We start from the raw sequence: 23481 nt of genomic DNA on the forward strand, positions 1-23481 counted from the left end.
TCAGTATATTCAACCCTGTTCCATAGGTCTGCAGCTCTGCCTTTGTTCCAGTACCATGCTGTTTTGATTATTACCCGCAGCTCCCCAGTTTTCCAGCAGCTTGGCAGTCAAACCCACAAACTGCCCCCTGCACCATGCACTCATCGACGACCAAGACCCGAGACTATAAACTAAAGATTCCAGAAGAGAGCGCCGCAGAATTTCCTGGAGCCCTTTTTACACTCTACCCCACTTACTTATCAAAAGTATCACACATTTGTTTTGTTTTTAACATACTTGCTTGTATTCTCATATATTCAGGCTCAAAATGGCTCCAGAATGAAATAAAACAAATTTCATACACTTACCTCCTATTGTGGTGGGAAGGTGCTTGGTGGTGGGATTGGTGTTTGAATATTATCTGTAATGAACTATTGTGAACTACTTTTTATAAAAATAAAATATATATTTAAAAATCTTTGAAGTCTGTTTCTTTGTTCTTAGTTTATAGTTTAGCTCTATCCACTGAATCAGGTTTAAAATAACTACAAAAATATCCTGAGGCAATGAAGTTAATATATCTCAACGGATCACTGTTGAACTCAGTTGTAAAATTCTTCAACAAAAAATGATCAAACAATATTCAACAATCCTTCCAAATGATCATATGCCACTATCAAATGGGATTCATTCAAGAGAAAATAGTTGCTTCCTTTAGTCTTCATTTGGAGTCTTCACTTATTTCCTAGATTTGTATTTCTTATTAAGATTCTGATTTATTATTCATATCTTGTTAAAACTGAACACAACTTTAAATAAAAATAGGTTTGGATGAATAATAGTTAACTTAAGAAAGGGTGTTAATTTTTTATACACATAGACACAGATATATTCAAAGATACATACATATACCACAAACTATTCTATGCATGTACACTAAAATTCATATATCAATAATTCAGGATTAATATTTTTCTTAGTTTGGGGGCCACACCTATATTAGGGTTACTTTTATAAGACCATAGGTAGCTTAGACATGAACTCATTTAGTAAGATATCCTAAGCTGTAGATGAGTAAACTGAAATATGATAAAATATTACCAAGTCACAGCATTTTAAAAGTCTTCCTCATTCATCAAAAGAACCATATGAGAGAGATGATATCACTTAAATTAATCACTTAACTTCCCTTTAGTTGTCGATTTGCTCGAGCGGGCGCCAGTAACGTCTCCATTTGTCCCTGTCGCATGCTAGTGTAGCCCAATGGCATCTGTTCGCTCTGGGAACATGAAGAGCCTCAAACCGATCATTCATGATCTTGATGAAGAAGTTTGACCATCTGGTAGGTGGGCGGCCACGCGGTCTTTTGACATCCCGTGGAATCCAGTCGGTTACAGCTCTAGTCCAGCGGTCATCTTTAAATCTCATTATGTAACCAGCCCATCTGATTTTTGACACCTTGACAAATGAGACAGCATCCCTGATTCTTGATCGTCGACGGAGGTCAGAACTCCGGATTCTTTCTCTCATTTGAGTGAAACGTGATATTCCAAGCATAGCTCTTTCAATTCCTCTTTGGGAGACCCGAATAGCGTTCTCATCCTGTTTATGTAAGGCCCAGGTCTCTGAGGTGTATGTTAATGCAGGAATAACAGTGGAATCAAAGAGATGTGCCCGGAGCCGGAGGTTCTTCATCCTTTTAGCTATTTCTTTGACGTTCTTGAAGGCGTTCCAAGCCGCTCTCTTCCTCCTGCGCAGCTCGGGTACCAGGTCATTTGTCATGTTGACCTCTCGACCTAGGTACACATAGCTGTTGCATTCAGAGATGGTCGTTCCGTTGAGAGCGAATGGGGCGTCAGGAACGAGGCTGTTTCTCATAAACATTGTCTTCGTAAGATTCAGCTGTAGTCCCACCTTTCCATACTCACGGTCAAAGTCGGCCAGCATTTGTGCCGCTTGACTGATGTTTGGTGTTATTAAAACAATGTCATCAGCAAAGCGGAGGTGGTGCAGTTGCTGACCATCTATCTTCACTCCCATTCCTTCCCATTCCAGTCGTCGCATGATGTTCTCGAGGGTGGCACTGAAGAGTTTCGTTTAAATGGTATCACACTGCCGCACCCCTCTCTTGACATCGATGATTACTTCTTTGTAGAATGGTGAGATCCTGGTAGTGAATCTGCAATACAGCTCACGGAGGATCTTGATGTGTTGGGCTTGAATGCCCTGATTGGCTAGAGCTTCAATGACCGCTTCCATCTCAACAGAATCAAAGGCCTTCTTTAAATCAATGAACGTTAAACAGAGTGGCATCTTGAACTCCCGAGAAACCTCAGTGAGACTGGTTATCGTGTGGATATGGTCAATGCTGCTGAATCCTTTGCGGAACCTGGCTTGCTCGCATGGTTGTCTTTCATCTAGTGTTCTGCCAATCCTATTTAGGATCACTCGAGTGAACAACTTGTAGATGACAGACAATAGGCAGATCGGGCGATAGTTGCCAATGTCATGGATGTCTCCCTTCTTGAACAGTAGTACGGTCCTGCTGGTTTTCCACTGGGACGGAACATTGCATTCAGACAGGTAGCGTGTGAAGAGCCGAGCCAGTGTATTGATGAGTACTGACAGCAGGTTCTTCAGGTGTTCTGGTCTGACCTTGTCTGGGCCAGGTGCTGTTCATTTCTTTACCGATGAAATGGCGTGTCGGGTTTCGGAAGGGAGAACGTTGGGAAAGACATATCCATCCCGTGGAATTTGGTATGTCAGCAAGGGGACATGGCTATCGAAGAGATTTGAGTAGAAGTCACGGATAATCTTCTCCATTGCCGTTCTGGAGGATGTGATGGATCCATCAGGACATTGGAGGGCAGTCATCTTGGTCTTGTAGTTGGCGAAGGACAGGCAGGCGTTACGAATACTTTTCCCGGCTTCTGCCGCATCTACCAGCACTTCTACTCTTCTCTCTTTGAGGTCCTCCTTTATTGCATCTCTGCACAGCTTTGTGAGCTTGGACGTTAGCTTGCGGTTGCCTGAGGCATGCGCCAAACCACGCTGGCGAATAAGCTCAAGAGTTTTCGAAGATAGGCATTTTTTTGTGGCTATCTCTCTCTTGGCGTTCCTCACACATTCATGGAGGTGCTGTACCAGTCAATTGTATTCCTCGTCAATGTTGTCAACAATGGCATCTTCCCATGTTGCTGCAATAGTGCCAAAGAGCTCCCAGTTGGTGGTCGTTCTGGGAGTTCTCTTTTTAAACTTTGCAGCCCTTTCTCCCTGCTCTGTGAAGTAGAATTTTGCACGAAGGAGACGGTGGTCCGATCCCGTTTGGAATTTTGGGACAACAGTGACATAGGTCAGGCAAAACCGTCGATTGAATATGATGTGGTCTATTTCATTGTGGAATCGTCCACCGGGAGACTCCCATGTCCAACGTTTAGATTCTGCCTTCTGGAACTGTGAGTTACCATGGATGGTCTTGGTCAACATGATGAACTCAGACAATCTCTCACCCTGTTCGTTCCATTCTAGGCCATGGGTCCTGATGTGAAGTTCTTCAGCTGATCTTCTCGGTCCTATCTTGGCATTAAAATCACCCACAATGATCTTGTAGAAGGTGTGGTCTTCTTTATAGAGAGATGATATGGCATAAATTTTTGCTGATCTCAGACAGTAGCTAATAGAATAGCAAAATGATCTGAAGATATGCATCTTATATCACTGAGATATAAAGACTGACTACTTGGGGTAATATGTTATGGAATACTTTATGAACTTAAGAAGGAGTAATCAAAATCTTACAAATGTATGTCTATCATAAAATTCCTCATGAATTCAAAATCATGAGAAATAAAATTGGGGGTGTTTTATCTCTTTTCTTTATAAGTGACTTCTTTGGGACCCAAGGTGAGAAAGTATGAAAGTAATGCAATAAAGTGAGTAAAAAATAATCATTCCTTGTCTCATTAAGAAATTGTACATAACAATCATGTCTGGGATAAGAAAAGTCTGATAATTGAAGGAATTATAGACTATCTGTTGAAAGATCCAGACAGAACTATAATTGACAAGTCTGTGGGAAAGTCCATGACTGATTACTTCAGTTTTTAAGTAAATAAAAATAAGTTTTGCCTGTTAGACAACTAACTTCTATTTTTGGATTTGTATATATGACACATTCAGCATTTTTAATTACCATTATTTTAGTGCGAAGGGAATAATATTATTTAAACATTTATAGTGGTCACATCATTATTTAAACAATTATAGTGGGTTTTATATATATATATATATATATATATATATATATATATATGAATGGGAACACCTATTAGGGCGATTAGAGACCACCCCAAAAGCCTCTACCCCTCTCAGAGAGACTGGAAAGCTACCGAGAGTATCCTGCCCACATGGCAGAGCCTGGCAAGCTACCCATGGCATACTTGATATGCCCCAAACAGTAACAATCATGGTCTTCATTCCGCTGACCCTGAAAGAGCCCCCAATATGCCATCGGGCTACAATAGCACGCAATAGGGATGAATGGAGACAGTACTGGCACCTGCTCAAGCAAATTGATGAACAATGGAATGACAGTGATACAGTGATGTGACACAGTATAAAACATAGAATTATTTTACATAATTAAAAATTACTTTTAAATTCTTTAAAATTGAGGAGGAAAAATTAAAAAGCCTAACTATCATGTTGACTTAAAAGATTATGGGAAAGTTGGATATACATCCCAAACATTCCTCTGGAAGTTCTGATCATAGAGTCAAGAAATCTATCTATAGGAAAAGGAAATAGAAAACTGGGGAATTTCAAATCAGTAGAAAATGAAAAACTAATTTCAATTTTACACTCCCCATTTTATCACTGCTTCTAAACATTTAAGGGCACATTAGAAAAATCAGAATTGGCCTAATTATCCATTATACTCCCCCTTACTTAGATGACTTGCAAAAATGCTCATTTTTCCACATAGACTATTGTAAAATCTTTCCAATATATATTGTGCACTTGCCATAGCCGACAATATTCCTGAGATTATTTTTTCCCTTGCTTAAATCTCTTTCTCTCTCTCTGCCACTCTCTCTCTCTATATATATATGTATATATAATAAGGAAATATATTGACAGAGTAATACTTAGGAGGCAAAACTAGCTCTTATAGTTACTAGACAATAATACAAAGATGTAATAATAATTCATTTATTTCTCAATTTCAAGTCTTAGCTTAAATTCTGCAATTAAGGACTTTGTGAACTTGGTGATAAGTACTTTATTAAATTTATTGAAGGAGTAAATATACTGGGACCCAGTTTAGTTTATTTGTTTTCTATAATTAAGGCAACTATGATTTACAGACAATAGTCTATTAATTGTCAGGTAGTTTGTGGTATTTGACTTTTGAACTCTTGACTCACTATTCCCAAAACTATAAGTGTTTTCTAGAGCACTTTCACATAGTACACAGTAAATGCTAATTTCAGAATATGACCAAAACTGAGGTTTTAATTACACTTATTGATTGTGAGATCTAGATTAGGACAAATTAAAGTTGATTTTATTGCAAACTACAGTTGTTGGTAATAGTAACTGAGCAAGCTGGTGAAGGAGAGAATAAAAATATATGTCAACCATGGTTTATCCAAAGAAGTTTTTTCTATACAACCTGAGTCGAATCGTGTTATACAAAGAAGTATATTTTCTAACTAGGAAATAATTATTGAACTGATTTTTTGCTCAACAGATATTTTATGGCAGCTTTTACATCCTTATTCCTCAAACTATAGATAATAGGATTTAGCATAGGGGTTACTACACCATAAAAAAGAGAGATGAGCTTGTCTGTTGTCTGCCACTCATCTCCCTCATGTTCTTGAGACTTGGGTTTGGCATACATGAAGAATATGGTGCCATAAAATATGATGACTACTGTCAGATGTGCTGAGCAGGTAGAAAAGGCCTTGCGTCTTCCAGTGGCTGAGTTCATTCTCAAGATGGTGTAGAGGATAAACATATAGGAGAAAAAGATGATTGTCAGTGGAAGAACCAGAAATACCATATTTGATATCACCATGGTGATAATATTGAGAGATATATCAGCACAAGCAACATTGAGGACTGCTAATATTTCACATGTAAAATGATTGATAATGTTCTTCCCACAGAAAGGTAATTGCATGGCAAGAGATGTTTGCACGATTGAATTAATTCCACCAGAGAGCCAAGACACAGAAGCCATCAGCACATATACAATCTTGCTCATAATGATGGGGTATCTCAGAGGATTACAGATGGCCACATAGCGGTCAAAAGCCATTACACCAAGCAGCAAACACTCTGTTGACCCCATTGCAAATCCAAGGAACATTTGTACCGTACATGCAGAAAAGGAAATGTTTCTTTTCTTTGAGATTAAGCTCACTAAAGTGGAGGGAACAGAAGAGGAAGTGTAACAGATATCCAGAAAAGAGAGGTTGCCAAGGAAGAAATACATGGGGGTGTGAAGGCGGGAATCAAAGACACTTGCTATGATCAGAACACCGTTGCCAATTAGAATCACTAGATACATAATTAGAATCAAAACAAAGTAAATGATCTCTATCATTGGATATCCTGAAAGACCCAGGAGAATAAATTCTATCACAAAAGTCTGATTTATCTTACCCATACCTTCTGGTTCTAGGTTATCAAAAATCTAACACAAAATATTTTCACTGCCAAGAAACAAACGTCACAAAATAGCAAACAGTTAATTTTAAGAATATATTATAATATGTGTTTGCTTGAATTTCTGACATCCAGTTATTTTCAACAATCTGTATAACCAATATACAATGAAGATGGGGAGATGGGAGTATTGATGCCCATTGCTAATATATGTAGATCTACTTCGAAGAAACAAACATACATAAAGAAGCAATCATTCTTGCTGTCAGAGACATAGTCTTGGATTGGGGTTTCTGAAACTTCTAATTATTATTTACAAGCCTAAATTCATCATCTTCCACAGAAAACAATCAATAAAATGACAGAAGACTCTTGAATATGAACTGGAGTTTTGATTTGACAATCACCACAGTCACTGTCATCCCATTGTTCGTTGATTTACTCAAGCGGGCGCACATACCTTGTGACAGATATAAAAGTGTCTGCCCAGACCCAGCATCTGGCTCAAATGCATGGTCAGATCTGGCATGGGGTGGAGGGGCCTAGGGCTCGGGAGATGCGGCCGAGGCTGGCTCTGCTTCTGCTGGCAAGGCCTGGAGGTGGAGAGGCCGGGGGCGGGAGCACGTGGGGCCGGTGCCACTGGACTGCAGGCCGCTGGTCCAAAGGGCCTTGGCGCTGTGGGTGCCCTCGTCGTCGTTGATTTACTCAAGCGGGCGCCAGTAACTTCTCTATTCCTCCCAGCCCTGAGATTTTCGCAGCCTCTTCTTACTCGTCTTTTCTCAACGATTGGAGGCTCTTTCAGGGTCAGGGGAATGAGACCTGTGACAATAAAGATTATAAAAATTTTACCGCAATTTTACCGGATGTGACCCAAAAAGAAAAAAAGAAAAGTTGCAACTGATTACTGCCTCAATATTAAAACTTACTTTTTCCAAAGTCACTGTTAGATTTGATGTTGGTTAATTAGTGCAGAGAACATATACATATCCTATTGTCATTAAATTAGTACTTTGTATAACTTGTAGCAGGATACAAATACTGTACAGGAAACAAATACTGTACAGGATACAAATACTTGTAGCAGGTTACAAATAGATTTTTGTGTATAGATTTAACAATTTTATAGAAATCATGTCAACAGAAAAGGCTAAAGGAAACCAAAGAAAAACCAAGGTCAAAAAGGAAAACTGACTGCATACATTAAACAATACATAAAGAAAAATGGGAATAGTTTACACTTATTCTATACTACTTTTATTATAAATCAAAATTCTCCCCAAATAAGAGTTGGAAAATGGTAAGAAAATTCATTGGATAAAAATCATGAGCTTCTGATTATCCACTTACTAATGTGAATGAAAGAAGTCAGCAAATTAGTGACTTAAGAATTTATGACATTACAGGCCAGATCCTTAGGGTCTAGACCTAAGAAACTTGGTTTCCTTTCCCAGGCAAGGCTAATGATAATGCATCAGGGATTACCTAAACTGTTTTTCTCTGGCAGGAATCCCTTTCACTAATTCAATGCTACCTTTTTTTTAGGTATATTTTGCTAACTTTATTTTCATTGTATTCCCCAAACTTCAGGGTGACAATCCTTTAATATTACAAAACTGAGGTACAGAGAACACAACCTACTTTTCTTGCTCATATTTTTGCATCTACACTGAACAAAAGGCTACATATGATAGATCTTTTGTGACTAATCTAGTGAAAGTGACTTTCTAAATTCAGACAATATTCTTTTACAGAAATTTCGGATTTATAACCAGGAAAATTTTAACATGTAACATTAATTTTGACATAGAAATACATTAACATTTTAAAAATATATTTCCGTTAGCACTAATCAACTGACATCTTATATAAAAATAATTTGTAAATTATGTACATTTTAAGTACAATTTTCACATACACTAAAGTGGGTCAATTGTGGCAGAAAAGGTCTCAGACTATAACACAGTTTTAGGATTATTTTCTTCTAATTTATATCTGAAGTTTTCTAATTTGTAGAGTATGCTAAAAAATCTATTGCATTTTTGGGGGCTATTGTAAGAAAGTAATAAAACATCATGTGAAAATTATTTTCAGGACAATGATTAATATCCACAATTTGGTCATAACAAATAAGTATCTGTTTTGCATTCTTTATATCGTAAATTCAAATTGAATAACTGATTTAATTACACATTGAGGGGGTACAATTACCTGGTAGTCAAGACTTACCATTATACTGGTATATTATTAGTATCTTCTAGAAGTACCAGTTACTTCTTCTTTTATTTATGTCAGCATTATGAATTAAAGTCAGACTCAACAATGTCAGATTCCACAAATGTGAAAGAGTAAATATTTGGTAAGCAACGGTAGTAATTGTTCCCCAATCCCCAAAGCAATTTAAAATTGGAAAGAGACATATATGGAATAGAGAAACTTCTTGATGCGTTAGGGACAATGTCTCACAGACCCAATTAAGATTGGTGCTGGGAATAAAGTGTGGCTAAATTAATGTTCAAAAAATAAAATGGCATTTCTACTCAAGTAACTTTTGAAACAGGAGTAAATGTTCAAAAATATATTGCATGTGAGAGTTTTCTAGTTAATATATACTTATCAAAATTAATTCAAACTAGAAAATTAGTGGTGAATGATGACCACAGAGGTTGATTCATTGCTCCCATAAAAAGAACAACTAAAAGCTATCCAAGAGCTAGCTACCACCGATAGAACCCTAGAACATAGAGGTTAATTATTTGCCTATACCTCAGAGACCAAGACATCCTGTTGAGAAAGGTAAGAGAAGTCACAATACACTGACCGTATTGACCCTTCCCCAGACCAGCTTGGCATCACCTGGAAAGGTTTTCCATAGGTCTGGTCTCTCCAAAGGGAAAAGAGAAAATGGAAGCAACAACAAGAACCACTTGCATTGTGTCTTTGTGGGTGTGGGTGTGTGGGGGAGATGTCTCTACCCACTAGGGGGAGTGTTTTCAACCTTCATGCAAGAAGGGTTGGTGACAACTACTGACATCTGGGATGCTGTGTTGCCTGACCTGGTAGGATCGTGTAAGTGGAAACGTAGGTCTGGACAAATTCTCCTGGTCCACTGTCCAAGTTCAACAAAGCTGTGGCATTCTGGCTGTATGCTACGCTCTCTTTTGTTTTGTATATGCTGCCTCGAGGATGCTGGTAGAGCCGATAAATTTAGGAATACCTTAAAAAGTTACTTCACATCCAAAGAAATTATGTCCAAAATGAAGATATCCTAGTGAATGTGAGAAAATATTCATATATGGTATATCAATTAGAAAGCAAATTTCCAAGATACATAAAATATTTACCAAGCTAATTAAGAACCAAAGTAGGATTAACACATCAAAAAATGAAGAGGCGCTAAACTGATAACCTTGAAAAAAGAAGACATAAAAATGGCCAACAAACAAAACGTACATCATCACTGATTATTAGGGAAATTCAAATCAAAATGATGATGAGATATCTTTCCCTCTCATGAGAATGGTCTTCATTTTTAAAAAAAAAGAATGTAAACACGCTGTTCACAATAGCCAAAATCTGGACACAACCCAAGTGCCCGAGAACAGATGGCTGGTTAAAGAAACTTTGCTACATCTATGCAATGGAATACTATTCAGCTGTTAGGAGAGATGAAGTCATGAAATTTGCTTACAAGTATATAGACATGGAGAGTATCATGTTGAGTGAAATGAGTCAGAAAGAGAGGGACAGACATAGAAGGACTGCACTCATTTGTGGAGTATAAAATAATAAAACATGAGACTGACACCCAAGAACATAAGGACCAGGAATTTTTCTCCATAGTTGGAAGCCTGCTTTATGAGTGGGGAGAGAAGGGACCTGGAGTAGAGAAAGGATCACTAAGAAAATGATTGATATGATAATTTTGTTGGTTTGGGGACACACCCATTTGTACCTGGGCACATTCCTGTTGTATTTGGGGGATCTTGGAGTTCTGGGGATCAAACTCTTCAGCTCTTTGTTTTTTACTGTATACTATACTTGCATTCATTTAATAAAATTTTGGTTTCGTTGCTTAAAAAAAATGTAAACAACCAGCACTGGTGGGGATGTGATGAACAAAGGAACCCTCACTCACTATCAATTGGTGGTATGGCTATCTGTCCATTCTTTATGGAAAATGGTATGGTGACTCTTCAGTAAATAGAAACATCCTTATGATGCAGACATCTGTCTCCTGAGCATATATACCAAGAACGTGGAAGCATTAATCTGCAGGGATATTGCCACACCTATATTCATCACAGTATTATTCACAGCAGTCAAAGTCTGAAGCACCCCATGTTTCCAACAACAGAAAAAATTGTGGCAGAGATACATGAAATACTATGAAGTTATAAGAAAAGATAAAAGAATGCAGCTTCCCACAATCTGAATAGAATTGGAGGGTATCATGCCAAGTGATTCAGAAGGAAATGACAAATACCAGATGGTCTCAGGCTTTTGTGGAGTGTAAGGAAACAAGCTCAGAGATATTCCACAGAAAGGCAAACAAACAGAAATCGGCAGGGAGCATGGACAGCGGCCATGGGTTATTAATACTTTGTTGGGGGTGGTGGTGAAGTGGCATTGCAAATATCTAACAATTTTGGAAACTGGCAAATCACATTAAGTCAATTAAATAGAATAAACAAAATGGAAGTAAAAAAAGGCAACAAATATCAAAAAAGCACTATAAAGTTTCAACAGTACATTTAAATATGCAGATAAAAGACTTAGTGAGCTGGAGGATAGGTCATATGAAATTAGAAGACAAGAAGTGTATGGAAGACAGGGTTGTAAGGATATTGGCAGTTCAGTGGTAAGTGTGAAATAATACTACATGTCTAAAATGTCACTATAATTATATTATAAATAATGATACTTCATAAAAGTTTTTAATATTCAAATAGAGGATCAAAAAGGAAAAATATTTTAATAGTATAGAAAACCCATAGCAATAACCAAATACAATAATAGAAAACAATATTTTATTATGGAACTTTCATAAGGACAAGAGAGACAGGTAGTACATTTAAATAATAATGTCCTCCAAATTCACAAACCTGGGAGAAGAAATGGACATCAAGATAAAAAAAAAAATTCAAAGAACCCCAAACAGATGGATTGTAATTAGCACTACACCAAGTATTACAGTCCAATTGTAAGAAATAAAAGATAAAGAATTTTAAGCATCAATAAAAAAGATACATACCAGGAAATTCCATAAAACAATCAACATATTGATCATCACAATCTTTTCGGACCAAGAAAGAATAAATGCTATTCAAATACTACCAAAAGAATGTCAGTCAAGAATTCTAGAACCTAGTAAAACTGACCTCCAAAAGATCTGCCTTTTAAGAAATGTTAGGACTAATAATAAAAGAATGCATATCAACACCATAAAAACATTAAATGATAGTGCAAATATTTTTAAGCAGGGTAAATATGCAGTCATCGTTATATTCTGTAATATGGTAACAGAGGTGCAAAGGTCACATTTATAATAAAAGTTATTAGTTACACAACATATAAAACATGTAAATGTAACAATAATGGAACAAAAATGGAAGAAGTCTAAAATCATGGGCATAGTAATTCTATTTAACAGTTCAAATTGCGTTCTTGTTGAACATATTTTATGTATGTTTCCTAATAACAATAAATTTGGTAGTAATAACATAAAAGAACACAATATCAAAATTTAAGTATACTTGCAACCAGAGACATCAAAACACACAAAGGGATAGCATGAAAGCAAGAATGCAAGAAAATAAGCAAGAAAGCAAGAAGAAAGCAAGAAAGCAAGCAAGAAAGAAACAAAGTAAAAAAGCAAGCAAGAAAGGAAAAAGAGAGAAAGAAAGAAAGAGAGAGAAGAAAGAAAGAAAGAAAGACAGACAGACAGACAGACAGACAGACAGACAGACAGACAGACAGACAGAAAGAAAGAAAGAAAGAAAGAAAGAAAGAAAGAAAGAAAGAAAGAAAGAAAGTGAGAGGTAATACAGAGGTATTTGCCTTACACATGGCCAAGCCCTGTTCAATCCCTGGCTCTACATATAGTTCCTGGAATACAGCCAGGAGTGACCCCTGAGTCCACACCTTAGAATAGCCCCAAGAATAAGCGGTTGTGTCTCATAAAACAAAAATAAAAAATAAAGACAGAGGAACACTTTGTCCCACTTATGTCAATTTGGCTATGATCTAAAGGAAAAATATATTTATTCAAATTTTCATTTGCAATAAATTCTTCTAACCAGACTTAACTTCAGTTCCTTGCAGAGTGGAGATGATACACACTAAACATTTGTTTCAGTCTGAGGTGAGAGATATGGCAATCCTGCAAATATAATTCAGGAACTGGGCTCACAAAAATCTGAATTTCACATACTTACTGGATAATCTTCAGTGAAATTTCAACTTTTAGAGTCAAGAACTCTACATTTGTACAATAGGAACAAGTGCTCTGATTCTTTATATCACTCTGAAAGCTGCATTAAATATTTGGAAGCACTATTAAAATGAAGATGTTTATAGTATTAATCATGAGAAGTTTTAGATAACTTTAAAAAAGTGAAAAAACAAGACTTTTTTTGAGTCTGAAAATCTTCAAAATTTGTAATAATGTTGATGGTGATTGCTGTTTCTAATTTGAGTTGCATTGTCAGTTGAGTTAATTATATGATATAATATAATTATATGATATGATTAGATCTAACCACAATCTCCTCTGAGTTTTAGAGAATATTTAATCCTGCATATTTACATAATGTAATTTTTTAAAAATATTAAACCCCTTTTTGCTTTACCCTGCCCCTAAATGATTTAAATTACCTCCCTGTGCTAATCATTGGCCTTTGGGAAGAGATTTCTGGAATTCAAAATGTGCAGAATTATTTAGATAAATACTAAGTACCAACGAACCAATGGGCTGTATTATTATTTTTTTCTAATCCAATCGCTGATACAAGAATCAGAGTAATTTAAGGCTCATCTATCTTCAATTCTTCCTGATAAATAAACATTTGGTAAATTGAACCTTAAAGAAAATAATTATAGCATCCTAAATTTCTATCTGATTCTTATCATTATTCCCTAAATTTATCGAGTAAATTATTAAATAGTGAATGTTTCCTACAAAGTTGTTCTTCAAGTAGGCTGATCTCAAACTAGTGAAATGACACTATTCTTCAAGCTGTATAAATATCATATCTTCCATAGTCAATATTGTTATTTAAATTATAGGCAAGATATCTCATTTTAAATGCTTTAGCTGAATACATCTTTTTTATCTGTCAAGTTGTCATCATTTAGTGTTATAAAGATTTACATTATATTTTCAACCAATACTGGGTATGTTACACGGGAATTATGGCTTTATCTAAAGGAGAACAGAAAAGAAAACTCCAAATCTTTGAATTTCAAATCTAAATAGCATAACAAAATTTTCAGTAGTCTTTTGTAACATCTGTCTCTTTAAAAACCATCTATTCCACCACTCTCCCTTTTACAAAGAGAGACAAAATTCCTCTGTCTTGTTTTCTTAGAAGCATATTGATCACTTGATCACTTGACTTTCCGTTAATCATCGATTTGCTCGAGTGGGCGCCAGTAACATCTTCATTTGTCTCTGTCTCAAGCTAGCGTAGCCCAATGGCGTCTGTTCTTTTTAGAAACACGAAGAGCCTCAAACTGATCATTCAGGGTCTCGGCGAAGAAGTCTGACCATCTGGTAGGTGGGTGATTGCTGTTTCTAATTTGAGTTAATGCTGTCTCTAGACGTCCCATGGAATCCGGTCGCTAAGGGCTGTAGTCCAGCAGTCGTCTCCAAATATCATTACGTGTACAGGCCATCTGGTTTTTGACGCCTTGGCAAACGAGACAGCGTCCCTGATTCTTGATGGTCGATGGAGGTTGGGACTCTGAATTCCTTCTCTCATTTGAGTGAAATGTGACACTCCAAGCATAGCTCTTTCGATTGCTCTTTGGGAGACCCACATAGAGTTCTCATCCTGTTTTAAGAAGCATATTACAAAACATGTTTATCATCTTTCATTTGCTTCAGCAGACAAGCAATTTGAGCACTGTTAGTGAAACTAGAGCTTGCTGAAATAGTGATTCTCTGTCCCAAGTGTGTGGAACTGCATGTAACTATCCCAGCATCTTTAGCGGCTGCAATATCAGTCACATTTAAAAATACTTTAAATATTTTCTAAATACATGACATTTTATCCTCCTATAGAGTGATTGTGAAAATAATTGTTTGATTAAAATTAAGACAAAAATAAGAAATACATTCTCAGTGTGTCTGTCACCCTGTTTTTATTCTAAATTCTACTTAATTTCGCCTGTTTGGCCTTTTTCCAGCTGTCACAAAAACAGTAATATTTACATAGTATACATGATTATAAAATTAAACGAAAGAACATTAAATTGTTTAAGAAACTGAAAGGTTGGAAAAATTTCCTTTGGCCTTGAGAAAAAAATAAATATTTAAGTAAATCCATTTGTTTTCTACCATCTCTTTGCTACTAACCCTAATATTTCCTAACATATACTATGCTATTGTTATGTATGCTGAGCCAATGAATAAAGAAAAGCATTTAGATTAATTTAGTTTCCATCGTGATTTTACTTTCATCCGCCCCTCTCAGAGAGCTCTGCAAGCTACGAGAGTATCTTGCGTGCATGGCAAACCCTGGCAAGCTACCCGTGATATATTTGATATGCCAAACACAGTAACTACAAGTCTCACAATGGAGACGTTACTGGGCCCGCTCGAGCAAATTAATGAACAATGGGAGAACAGTAACAGTGTGATTTTACTGCGTTATACCTTGGATTCTCTCATAAGCCTATAACAACCTATTTATAACTTTACACATGATAAATCTAGAATTTTATCTCAGTAACTTACTAGAATGTAGAAAAAATCTGAATGTGAGTTCCCTATGGATGCAACTTTGGATAGCAGTGTAGCACTGTCCTCCCATTGTTCATCGATTTAATCGAGTGGGCCCAGTAACGTCTCCATTGTGAGACTTGTTGTTACTGTTTTTGGCATATTGAATATCTCAGGGAGAGCTTGCCAGGCTTTGCTGTGCAGGTGAGATACTCTCTCGGTAGCTTGCCAGGCTCTCCATGAGGGATGGAGGAATAGAACCCAGCCACGCAAGGCAAATGCCCTAACGCTGTGGGTGATCTGGCTGTAACATCTGTCACCCCAGTGATCGCCAGAGTTGATTCAGCTGATCTGGCTGTCTAGGCTGGTGTCCCCTTCCTCCCTCACCACTTCATGTGTGTCTCTCCCAAAGCTGAGCCATCAAGTTGAAGAGGACGGCCTTTCCCAAATAGAGACGGTCAGGTGGAGGATATACCAGTAGCTGCGCTCCCCTGCTAGAATCTCCAAACAAGCTCTCAACTTTGGATAATTGCAAATAATTTTGACCCACGAATGTTTGCAATTTAGGAAAGTAGCCTGTAAATGTGAACTACTGTTGGTTGGGTATCATGAAATGCATCAAAATTTGCATATATGCAAAAGGCATATATATATATATATATATATATATATATATATATAGCACAGCACAGCACAGTCCTCCCGTTGTTCATCGAGTTGCTCGAGCGGGCCCAGTAACGTCTCCATCATGAGACTTGTTACTGTGTTTGGCATATCGAAATACGTCACCGGCAGCTTGTCAGACTCTGCCGTGGCGAGATACTCTCAGTAGCTTGCCGGGCTAGAGTGATAGCACAGCGGGTAGGGCGTTTGCCTTGCAAGTGGCCAACACAGCCAACCCGAGTTCGATTCCTCTGCCCCTCTCGGAGAGCCCGGCAAGCTGCTGAGAGTATCTCGCCTGCATGGTAAAGCCTGGCAAGCTACTGATATGCCAAACAAAGTAACAACAAAGTCTCACGATGGAGACGTTACTGGGCCCGCTCAAGCATATATATATATATATATATATATATATATATATATATATGTGTGTATATATATATATATATATATATATATATATATATGGGCTGGAGTGATAGCACAGCAGGTAGGGCCTTTGCCTTGCACACAGCCAACATGGCCAACCAGAGTTCGATTCGTCCACCCTTCTCGGAGAACCTGGCAAGCTATCGAGAGTATCTCACCCGCCCGGCAAAGCCTGGCAAGCTACCCTGAGGTATTCGATATGCCAACATAGTAACAACAAAGTCTCACAATGGAGATGTTACTGGGACCACTCGAGAAAATCGATGAACAATGGGAGAACAGTGACAGATATATTTGGGGGGTCACACCCTGCAATGGACAGAACAGGGGTTACTCCTGGCTCTGCACTCAGAAATTACTCCTGGTGGTGCTTGGGGGACCATATGGGATGCTGGGATTCGAAACCGGGTCAGTGGCGTGCAAGGCATATGCCCTACCTGCTGTGCTATTGCTCCAGCTCCTTATGCGGTCTTTCCACTTACTTCCTTGGCATCCTTTAAATATGTTAAAGCCCTAGTTTTTAGAGGGCAACTGTCATTCTATGTAACACAAGCTGCCATCACTAGTCATTTCCAAGTCTTTGAAACTTTATCATTTCATAATTGACATTTTATAATTTCCTATGCTTCATAAATATTTGACAAGGGAAAAAAGGATTGTGAAGTTTTATTCTTTTCATATAAATAACTTTGCACAAAAGGCTTTATGCTTTTATTAAGGAGAAATATCTCCCTTGTAAGGTAACTGAAAAGATGACAGATTGTGTGCATATAAAGAATAAAATATAGTTTACAAAAATTAAATTCACTTGATTTCTGTGGAGTTATAGAATTTACCTTTGTTTTAAGAGAAATGATATGTTTAAATGATAGAAATAGAATAAAAAATTTAATCAATTTTATCATGTTTTCACATTCTCAAACATAGTATATTGTTCATATTTTTTTCTCTTCTCTTCCTTTCCCTTTCCTTCCCTTCCCTCTCTTCCTCTCCTTCACCCTTTTCTCTTCACTCCACTGCCTTCCCCTACCCTCCCCTGCATGATCTCATTTAGAATGAGGGAATGAACAGTGTTTCATGAAATTAAAGCCTTGACCTCAGAAAACAAAACTGAGACTACCAAGTGAGATTGGGAAAAAGGTTGGTATAGAGTGGAATAGAAAGAATCTAAGGAGGGTTGGAAGGTTTGGATATTTTGATTGTGGTGGTAATGCAGCACTTTATGTACCAAAAGAAAACATCAACTCTATTTTGACCGTAGTATAATTTAATTTAAAAAGAGATAACCTAACTTTAGTTTCAAATTTTTTCTGAGTTGTCAGGTCAATTCTGTGGTCTAGAATGACCAGGTTCTCAATGATTGTACCCAGAAGATCATGAGGAAGAGAGAATTTTACCTTGCTTGAACATGGTATGGAATCATTCTTCTGAGAAACTCATTGGCATCCTTGTACTCACAGGGAAAGGCCAGTAACTACCAGAAGTCAGAAGTTTGAACCAATCAGAAAACTGGTACATAAAACTCAAGTCACAGACTTTTTTACACTTTAGGGGAGAGGAATGTTTAGGATTATTGAATTTTGAATTTATGGAGCAGAAAATCATGGCTCATTAGGAACTGGATAAGTGTTAGATTAGAAACATCTCCACATCTACCAAACTTAACAAAAGCTTTATACAAGTGGTTTAACTCTTCTAAACTGATTATCTTTATGCAAGTTGTTTAACTCCTCTAAACCTGAGTTTCTTTAGTTTTAGTGAATATTCATTGCTCCAACTTACTCAATCACATTTCTACAATATTTATCAACTGGGTAGAAGGTCTTGTATTAAGAAGGCAAGGGATATAACCATATTTGCTTTCACTAATAATGGACCACCTTGTTGATGACATCCAGACAGGGCATTAAAATATATGTTAAAATATTTTTGGTATAGTAGATGGTGTGATTCTTGATGAAAATATTAACTTCATATGAGATATGAGAACAGAAGAGCAACTATTCATAATTGTTTCCCATATTATAGAGAAAAAAGAGGCATAACACTTCAAAGCATGCTTCCCAAAAGATAGAAACAGATGCATGACTATATAGAGTCACCATGATCACATAAAGGAGCCAGAGATATAATCTAGGAGGTAAATCGCTTACTTTGCATGTGACTGTGGCAGCCATGACTCTTGATTAAATCCAGGACACTGCAAGCGACTTCAAGGGTCACTAGTGAACACAAAACCAGGCCCTAAGCACAGCTGCGTGTGGCCCATCCCTTTCCACAAGTCCCCCAACTCCTCAAAAAAGAACCTCAAGGTATCTAAAAAGAATAAGTCAATTCTAAGAAACAATAACCTCAAGGTATCTAAAAGGATTAAGCCACTTCTAAGAAACAATAGTGACAACGGCAATTTCAGATATACTGAAGTAAAAAGGTATTCTGATTTAGTGGTCTGGGAATCGTTCCTACCAGGAAAGTTAGAGTCACAGAGTATTCAAAGTTGCAATACTATCAGTAGGACTTTAAACAGAGATTTTTTTGAAGACAATTGTTTTATCTCTGTTTAAAGGCCTACTGATTGTTGAAAGTCCTACTGATCAAAAATTCTACTGATCTCAGACAATAAACTATTGTGACTATCTCTTAAAAAGACATGAGTATAGTTCAGAGAAGGGAACATGTTGAATATTACTCTCACTGCAGATACATTTACTCTTCTGAAAAACCTAGAGATATAAAAAAAAAATTATAAAAGAAGAACTGAGATGTCTCCAGCTAGAGACATACCACAGCTGGTAGGGTGCTAGCCTTGCATGTGGCTGGCCCAGGTTTGATTCACAGCAACACATATAGTCCCCTGAGCATGGTCAGGAGTGACCCCAGAGCGCAGCAAGGTGTGGTCACACATACACAGACACATGCACAGACATACACACAAAAAAAAAAGAAAGAAAAAGAAAGGAAAGAAGGAAGGAAGGAAGGAAGGAAGGAAGGAAGGAAGGAAGGAAGGGAGGGAGGGAGGGAGGGAGGGAGGGAGGGGGAGGGAGGGAATGAGGGAGGGGGGAGGGAGGGAAGGAGGGGGGAGGGAGGGAGGGAAGGAGGGGGGAGGGAGGGAGGGAGGGAGGGAGAGAAGGGAGGGAGGGAGGAAGGAAGGAAGGGAAGGAGGGAGGAAGGAAGGAAGGAAGGAAGGAAGGAAGGAAGGAAGGAAGGAAGGAAGGAAGGAAGGAAGGGAGAGGGAGGGAAGGAAGGAAGGGAGAGGGAGGGAAGGAAGGAAGGAAGGAGGGAAGGAAGGAAGGAAGGAAGGAAGGAAGGAAGGAAGGAAGGAAGGAAGGAAGGAAGGAGGAGGGAGAGAAGGAAGGAAGGAAGGAAGGAAGGAAGGAAGGAAGGAAGGAAGGAAGGAAGGAAGGAAGGATGGTCTATGTTTTATGAACTTCCTTAGGATGAAAGGTTAGAAGTGGGAAAAAGGACTGGAGCCCAATTTTAGTTATATACTTCGAAATGAGTCAGAAAGAAAGGGACAAACATAGAAAGATTTGTACTCGTCTGGGGAAAATAAAGTAACAGATAAGGAGACTAACACTAAAGAATAGCCGAGATAAATACCAGGAGGTTCACTCCATGGCTTGGAGGCCAGCTGCACATGCTAGGGGAAAAGGCAGCTCAGATAGAGAAGGGAGCACCAAATAAAGGGTGTTGGGAGGATCCTCCCAGGATGGGAGAAGCATGCTGAAAGTGGACTATAGACCGAACATGATTGCCACTTGATGCCTCTTTTGCAAACCACAGCACCCAAAAGGAGAGAGAGAACAAAAGGGAATGCCCTGCCACAGAGGCAGGGTGGGATGGGGGGATGGGGATGGGAGGGATACTGGGATCATTGGTGGTGGAGAATGGGCACTGGTGGAGGGATGAGTACTCGATCATTGTATAACTGAAACTCAAGCACAAAAATTTGTAAGTCTCCAATGTGCCTCATGGTGTTTCACTAATAAAAATTTTTTTAAAAAAGATTGTCCCGACCATCTCCTTAAAAAGTGATGACCGAATTTTTAGCTCTATGCGATGACCTATAATGAGGTAAAACACAGTAGTTCCAAAGAGGCCAATTGGCCTAGGAAGACATAATCTCTTTTCATCTTGTCTCCTAGTCAGGTAATCTCCTCCCTCAGGAACATGAAAGAGTCTGATATTTACATCTGAGTAAGAAACTATATCTCAGAAGACTTCATTAAAAGTTGAATGACCTATGATATGAAGCTACAAACAAGTACACACAATGGGATCCCTGTGCTGACAAGAGCCTGAAGCAAAGCTTGTTAAAGTAAACTTGTACCTTTTTAACAACACTCTTCCCTCCAGATTTCGGCAGAGAAGCCTCTTCCTACGAGATTCATTTCTTCTCAACTACAACTGAAGAAGACAGAAAAGAATGTAGGAGATGATCACTTAGAAAAGTCTGAAAATTGAGTCCTGTTACTTTATCAAGAGATACCATATGTAAATACATTGCCTTCAGTCAGTCATTCAGAAAAAGTAAACAGAATATAAGTTCTAATAAAAGCACTGACTGGAGTCAGGGAGAAAGAATGCTATGCATTTTGCTTATTCACATAAAATTAAAGCCATTTGTCAGTATTACCCCTTCATGTGACTTTAGACCCAGCTTGTTTTACTCAAGTACATTAATTGCAGAGCAGTGAAGGTATTTATGACTCTCAGAAGACATGCAATTATGCAAATGGATCATTTTCATCCTGGGAAATTAATTTAAATTGACCATATAATTAATTTTATTGTCAACAATTACCATAGCTATTTATAAATACAAAGTCTAGTTGTGTAAAGGAGAATGCTGTTTTCTAAGATATTCACATAAATTCAATGCAACTATGGGTCAGGACACTATAAAGAAGAATTCTGCACCATGTAAAGGAAGATTCAATATTACATTTTGTCCTCTAATTGGGAATTTATGTAATTTATAATTATATTTAAAACTTACTCAAGTTAAGTAAATTCTCCATTTAATTTTTCTCTAATTTTTACTACTTTCTTTTTTAGTTACTCTTGGTTTCACTTTTGTCCCATAGTTTATCAAGATATGAAGTTAGTTTATTTTTTTGTGATTTTTCTCTTTTCTTGTTTTTACAATAAACACCATAACTAATTTCTTTATTTTTTAATTGAATCAGCATAAAATACAGTTACAAAGTTGTTCATGATTAGCTTTCAGTCATACAATGTTCCAACACCATTTTCTTCACCACTGTGTAGTTTTCACCACCAATGTCCCCAGTATTCCAATATTTCTCCTGCTACTCAACCCACGCCTCTGGATGTCTATGGCAGATAAGGCAGATAATTTTTCCTCTATCCCTCTCTCACTCCCCCTCCATATGACTCTCTCTTCCCCTCCATCTCTCTCTCCCCCTCCATCTCTCTCTCTCTCCTCTCTTTTTCTCTCCCCCATCTCTCTCTCTCTCACCCCGTATTGTGATTGGTAATACATGTTCTGGAAGGTTATTACATATATCACTTTACCTCCTTTCAAGTTTGTGAGTTTCCTTTTCTTCTGATATAAACCTACATTGCTATGAATGCTCTCTTAGTAGGAAGTATTGCCATGTCCTATAGATTCTCTAGTTTATATCTTTATTTTTATTTAATAGCCTCAAACCGATCATTCAGGGTCTTGACAAAGAAGTCTGACCATCTCACAGGTGGGCGGCCACACGATCTTTTGACGTCCCATGGAATACAGTCGGTAATGGCTCTAGTCCAGCGGTCATCTCCAAATCTCATTACATGTCCAGCCCATCTGATTTTTGATACCTTGGCAAACGAGACAGCGTCCCTGATTCTCAATCCTCGACGGAGGTCTGAACTCCAAATTCTTTATCTCACTTGAGTGAAGCGTGATACTCCAAGCATAGCTTTTTGATTCCTCTTTGGGAGACCTAATAGCGTTCTCATCCTGTTTTTGTAGGGCCCAGGTCTCTTAGGTGTATGTTAATGCAGGAAGAATAGTGGAATTGAAAAGATGTGCCCAGAGCCGGAGGTTCTTCGTCCTCTTAGCTATTTCTTCAACACTCTTGAAGGCGTTCAAGCCACTCTCTTCCTCCTGCACAACTCAGATGCCAGGTAAAATTAATAATTATAGACTAAGGAACCTAGTCCCCACGGAATCTAGTAACCCAACCTACTCAGCAATATGAAGAAACAAAGAAAATTTCCAACACAAGGGGAGAACAACGAAAACAATCTAGACCATTCTGTCAATACAGCTCACCTAAGGGACCTCTCTGACACAGAATTCAGGTACGAAGTCATCAAGATGTTCAATCAACTCAATGAAACAGTCAGACAGACAGCCAGTAACACCACAGAAAAAATCGACAAATTACGAGAAGAAATGAGGGCAGAAATGTCACGATTAAAAGATTCCATAGATGAAATGAGAAACTCAGTTTCTTCTCTTAAAAATAGAATGACCACAGCTGAAGAGAGAATCAGTGACCTGGAAGATCAGCTGCAACAAGCCAACACGCAACAACAAACAGTGGCAAGGGACCTCAAAATGGCTCTACAGAGAATCAGAGTCCTAGCAGATGATTCCAAGAGGAACAATATTAGAATCATGGGACTACCTGAACCTCAGGGAAACAATCCCAACGAAAAAAACACCGTCAAACAAATCATTGCTGAAAACTTCCCAGAGCTGCACAATGCAGCCATTCAGGTTCAAGGAGCCCGAAGGGTGCCAGCTAAAAGAGACCCCAACAAAAACACTCCAAGACATA

The 23481-nt window shown here is 37.9% G+C and overlaps 1 protein-coding gene across 1 annotated transcript; it reads right to left on the bottom strand.

Annotated features, from left to right (window-relative positions):
• Positions 1-5704: 5704 nt before the first annotated feature.
• Positions 5705-6655, bottom strand: LOC130026479 (olfactory receptor 13C3). Its single transcript, XM_056117320.1, has one exon. It carries the CDS (start codon positions 6653-6655, stop codon positions 5705-5707), a length of 951 nt encoding a protein of 316 aa, XP_055973295.1.
• Between the last annotated feature and the right edge of the window lie 16826 nt (positions 6656-23481).

Source organism: Sorex fumeus, unplaced genomic scaffold (genome assembly GCF_029834395.1).
Source record: "Sorex fumeus unplaced genomic scaffold, SorFum_2.1 ptg000034l, whole genome shotgun sequence".
Taxonomy (NCBI): domain Eukaryota; kingdom Metazoa; phylum Chordata; class Mammalia; order Eulipotyphla; family Soricidae; genus Sorex; species Sorex fumeus.

Bases quoted from the DNA above. Each gene is read 5' to 3' on its own strand.
- LOC130026479 (XM_056117320.1), bottom strand. From the start codon at position 6,655: ATGGGTAAGATAAATCAGACTTTTGTGATAGAATTTATTCTCCTGGGT.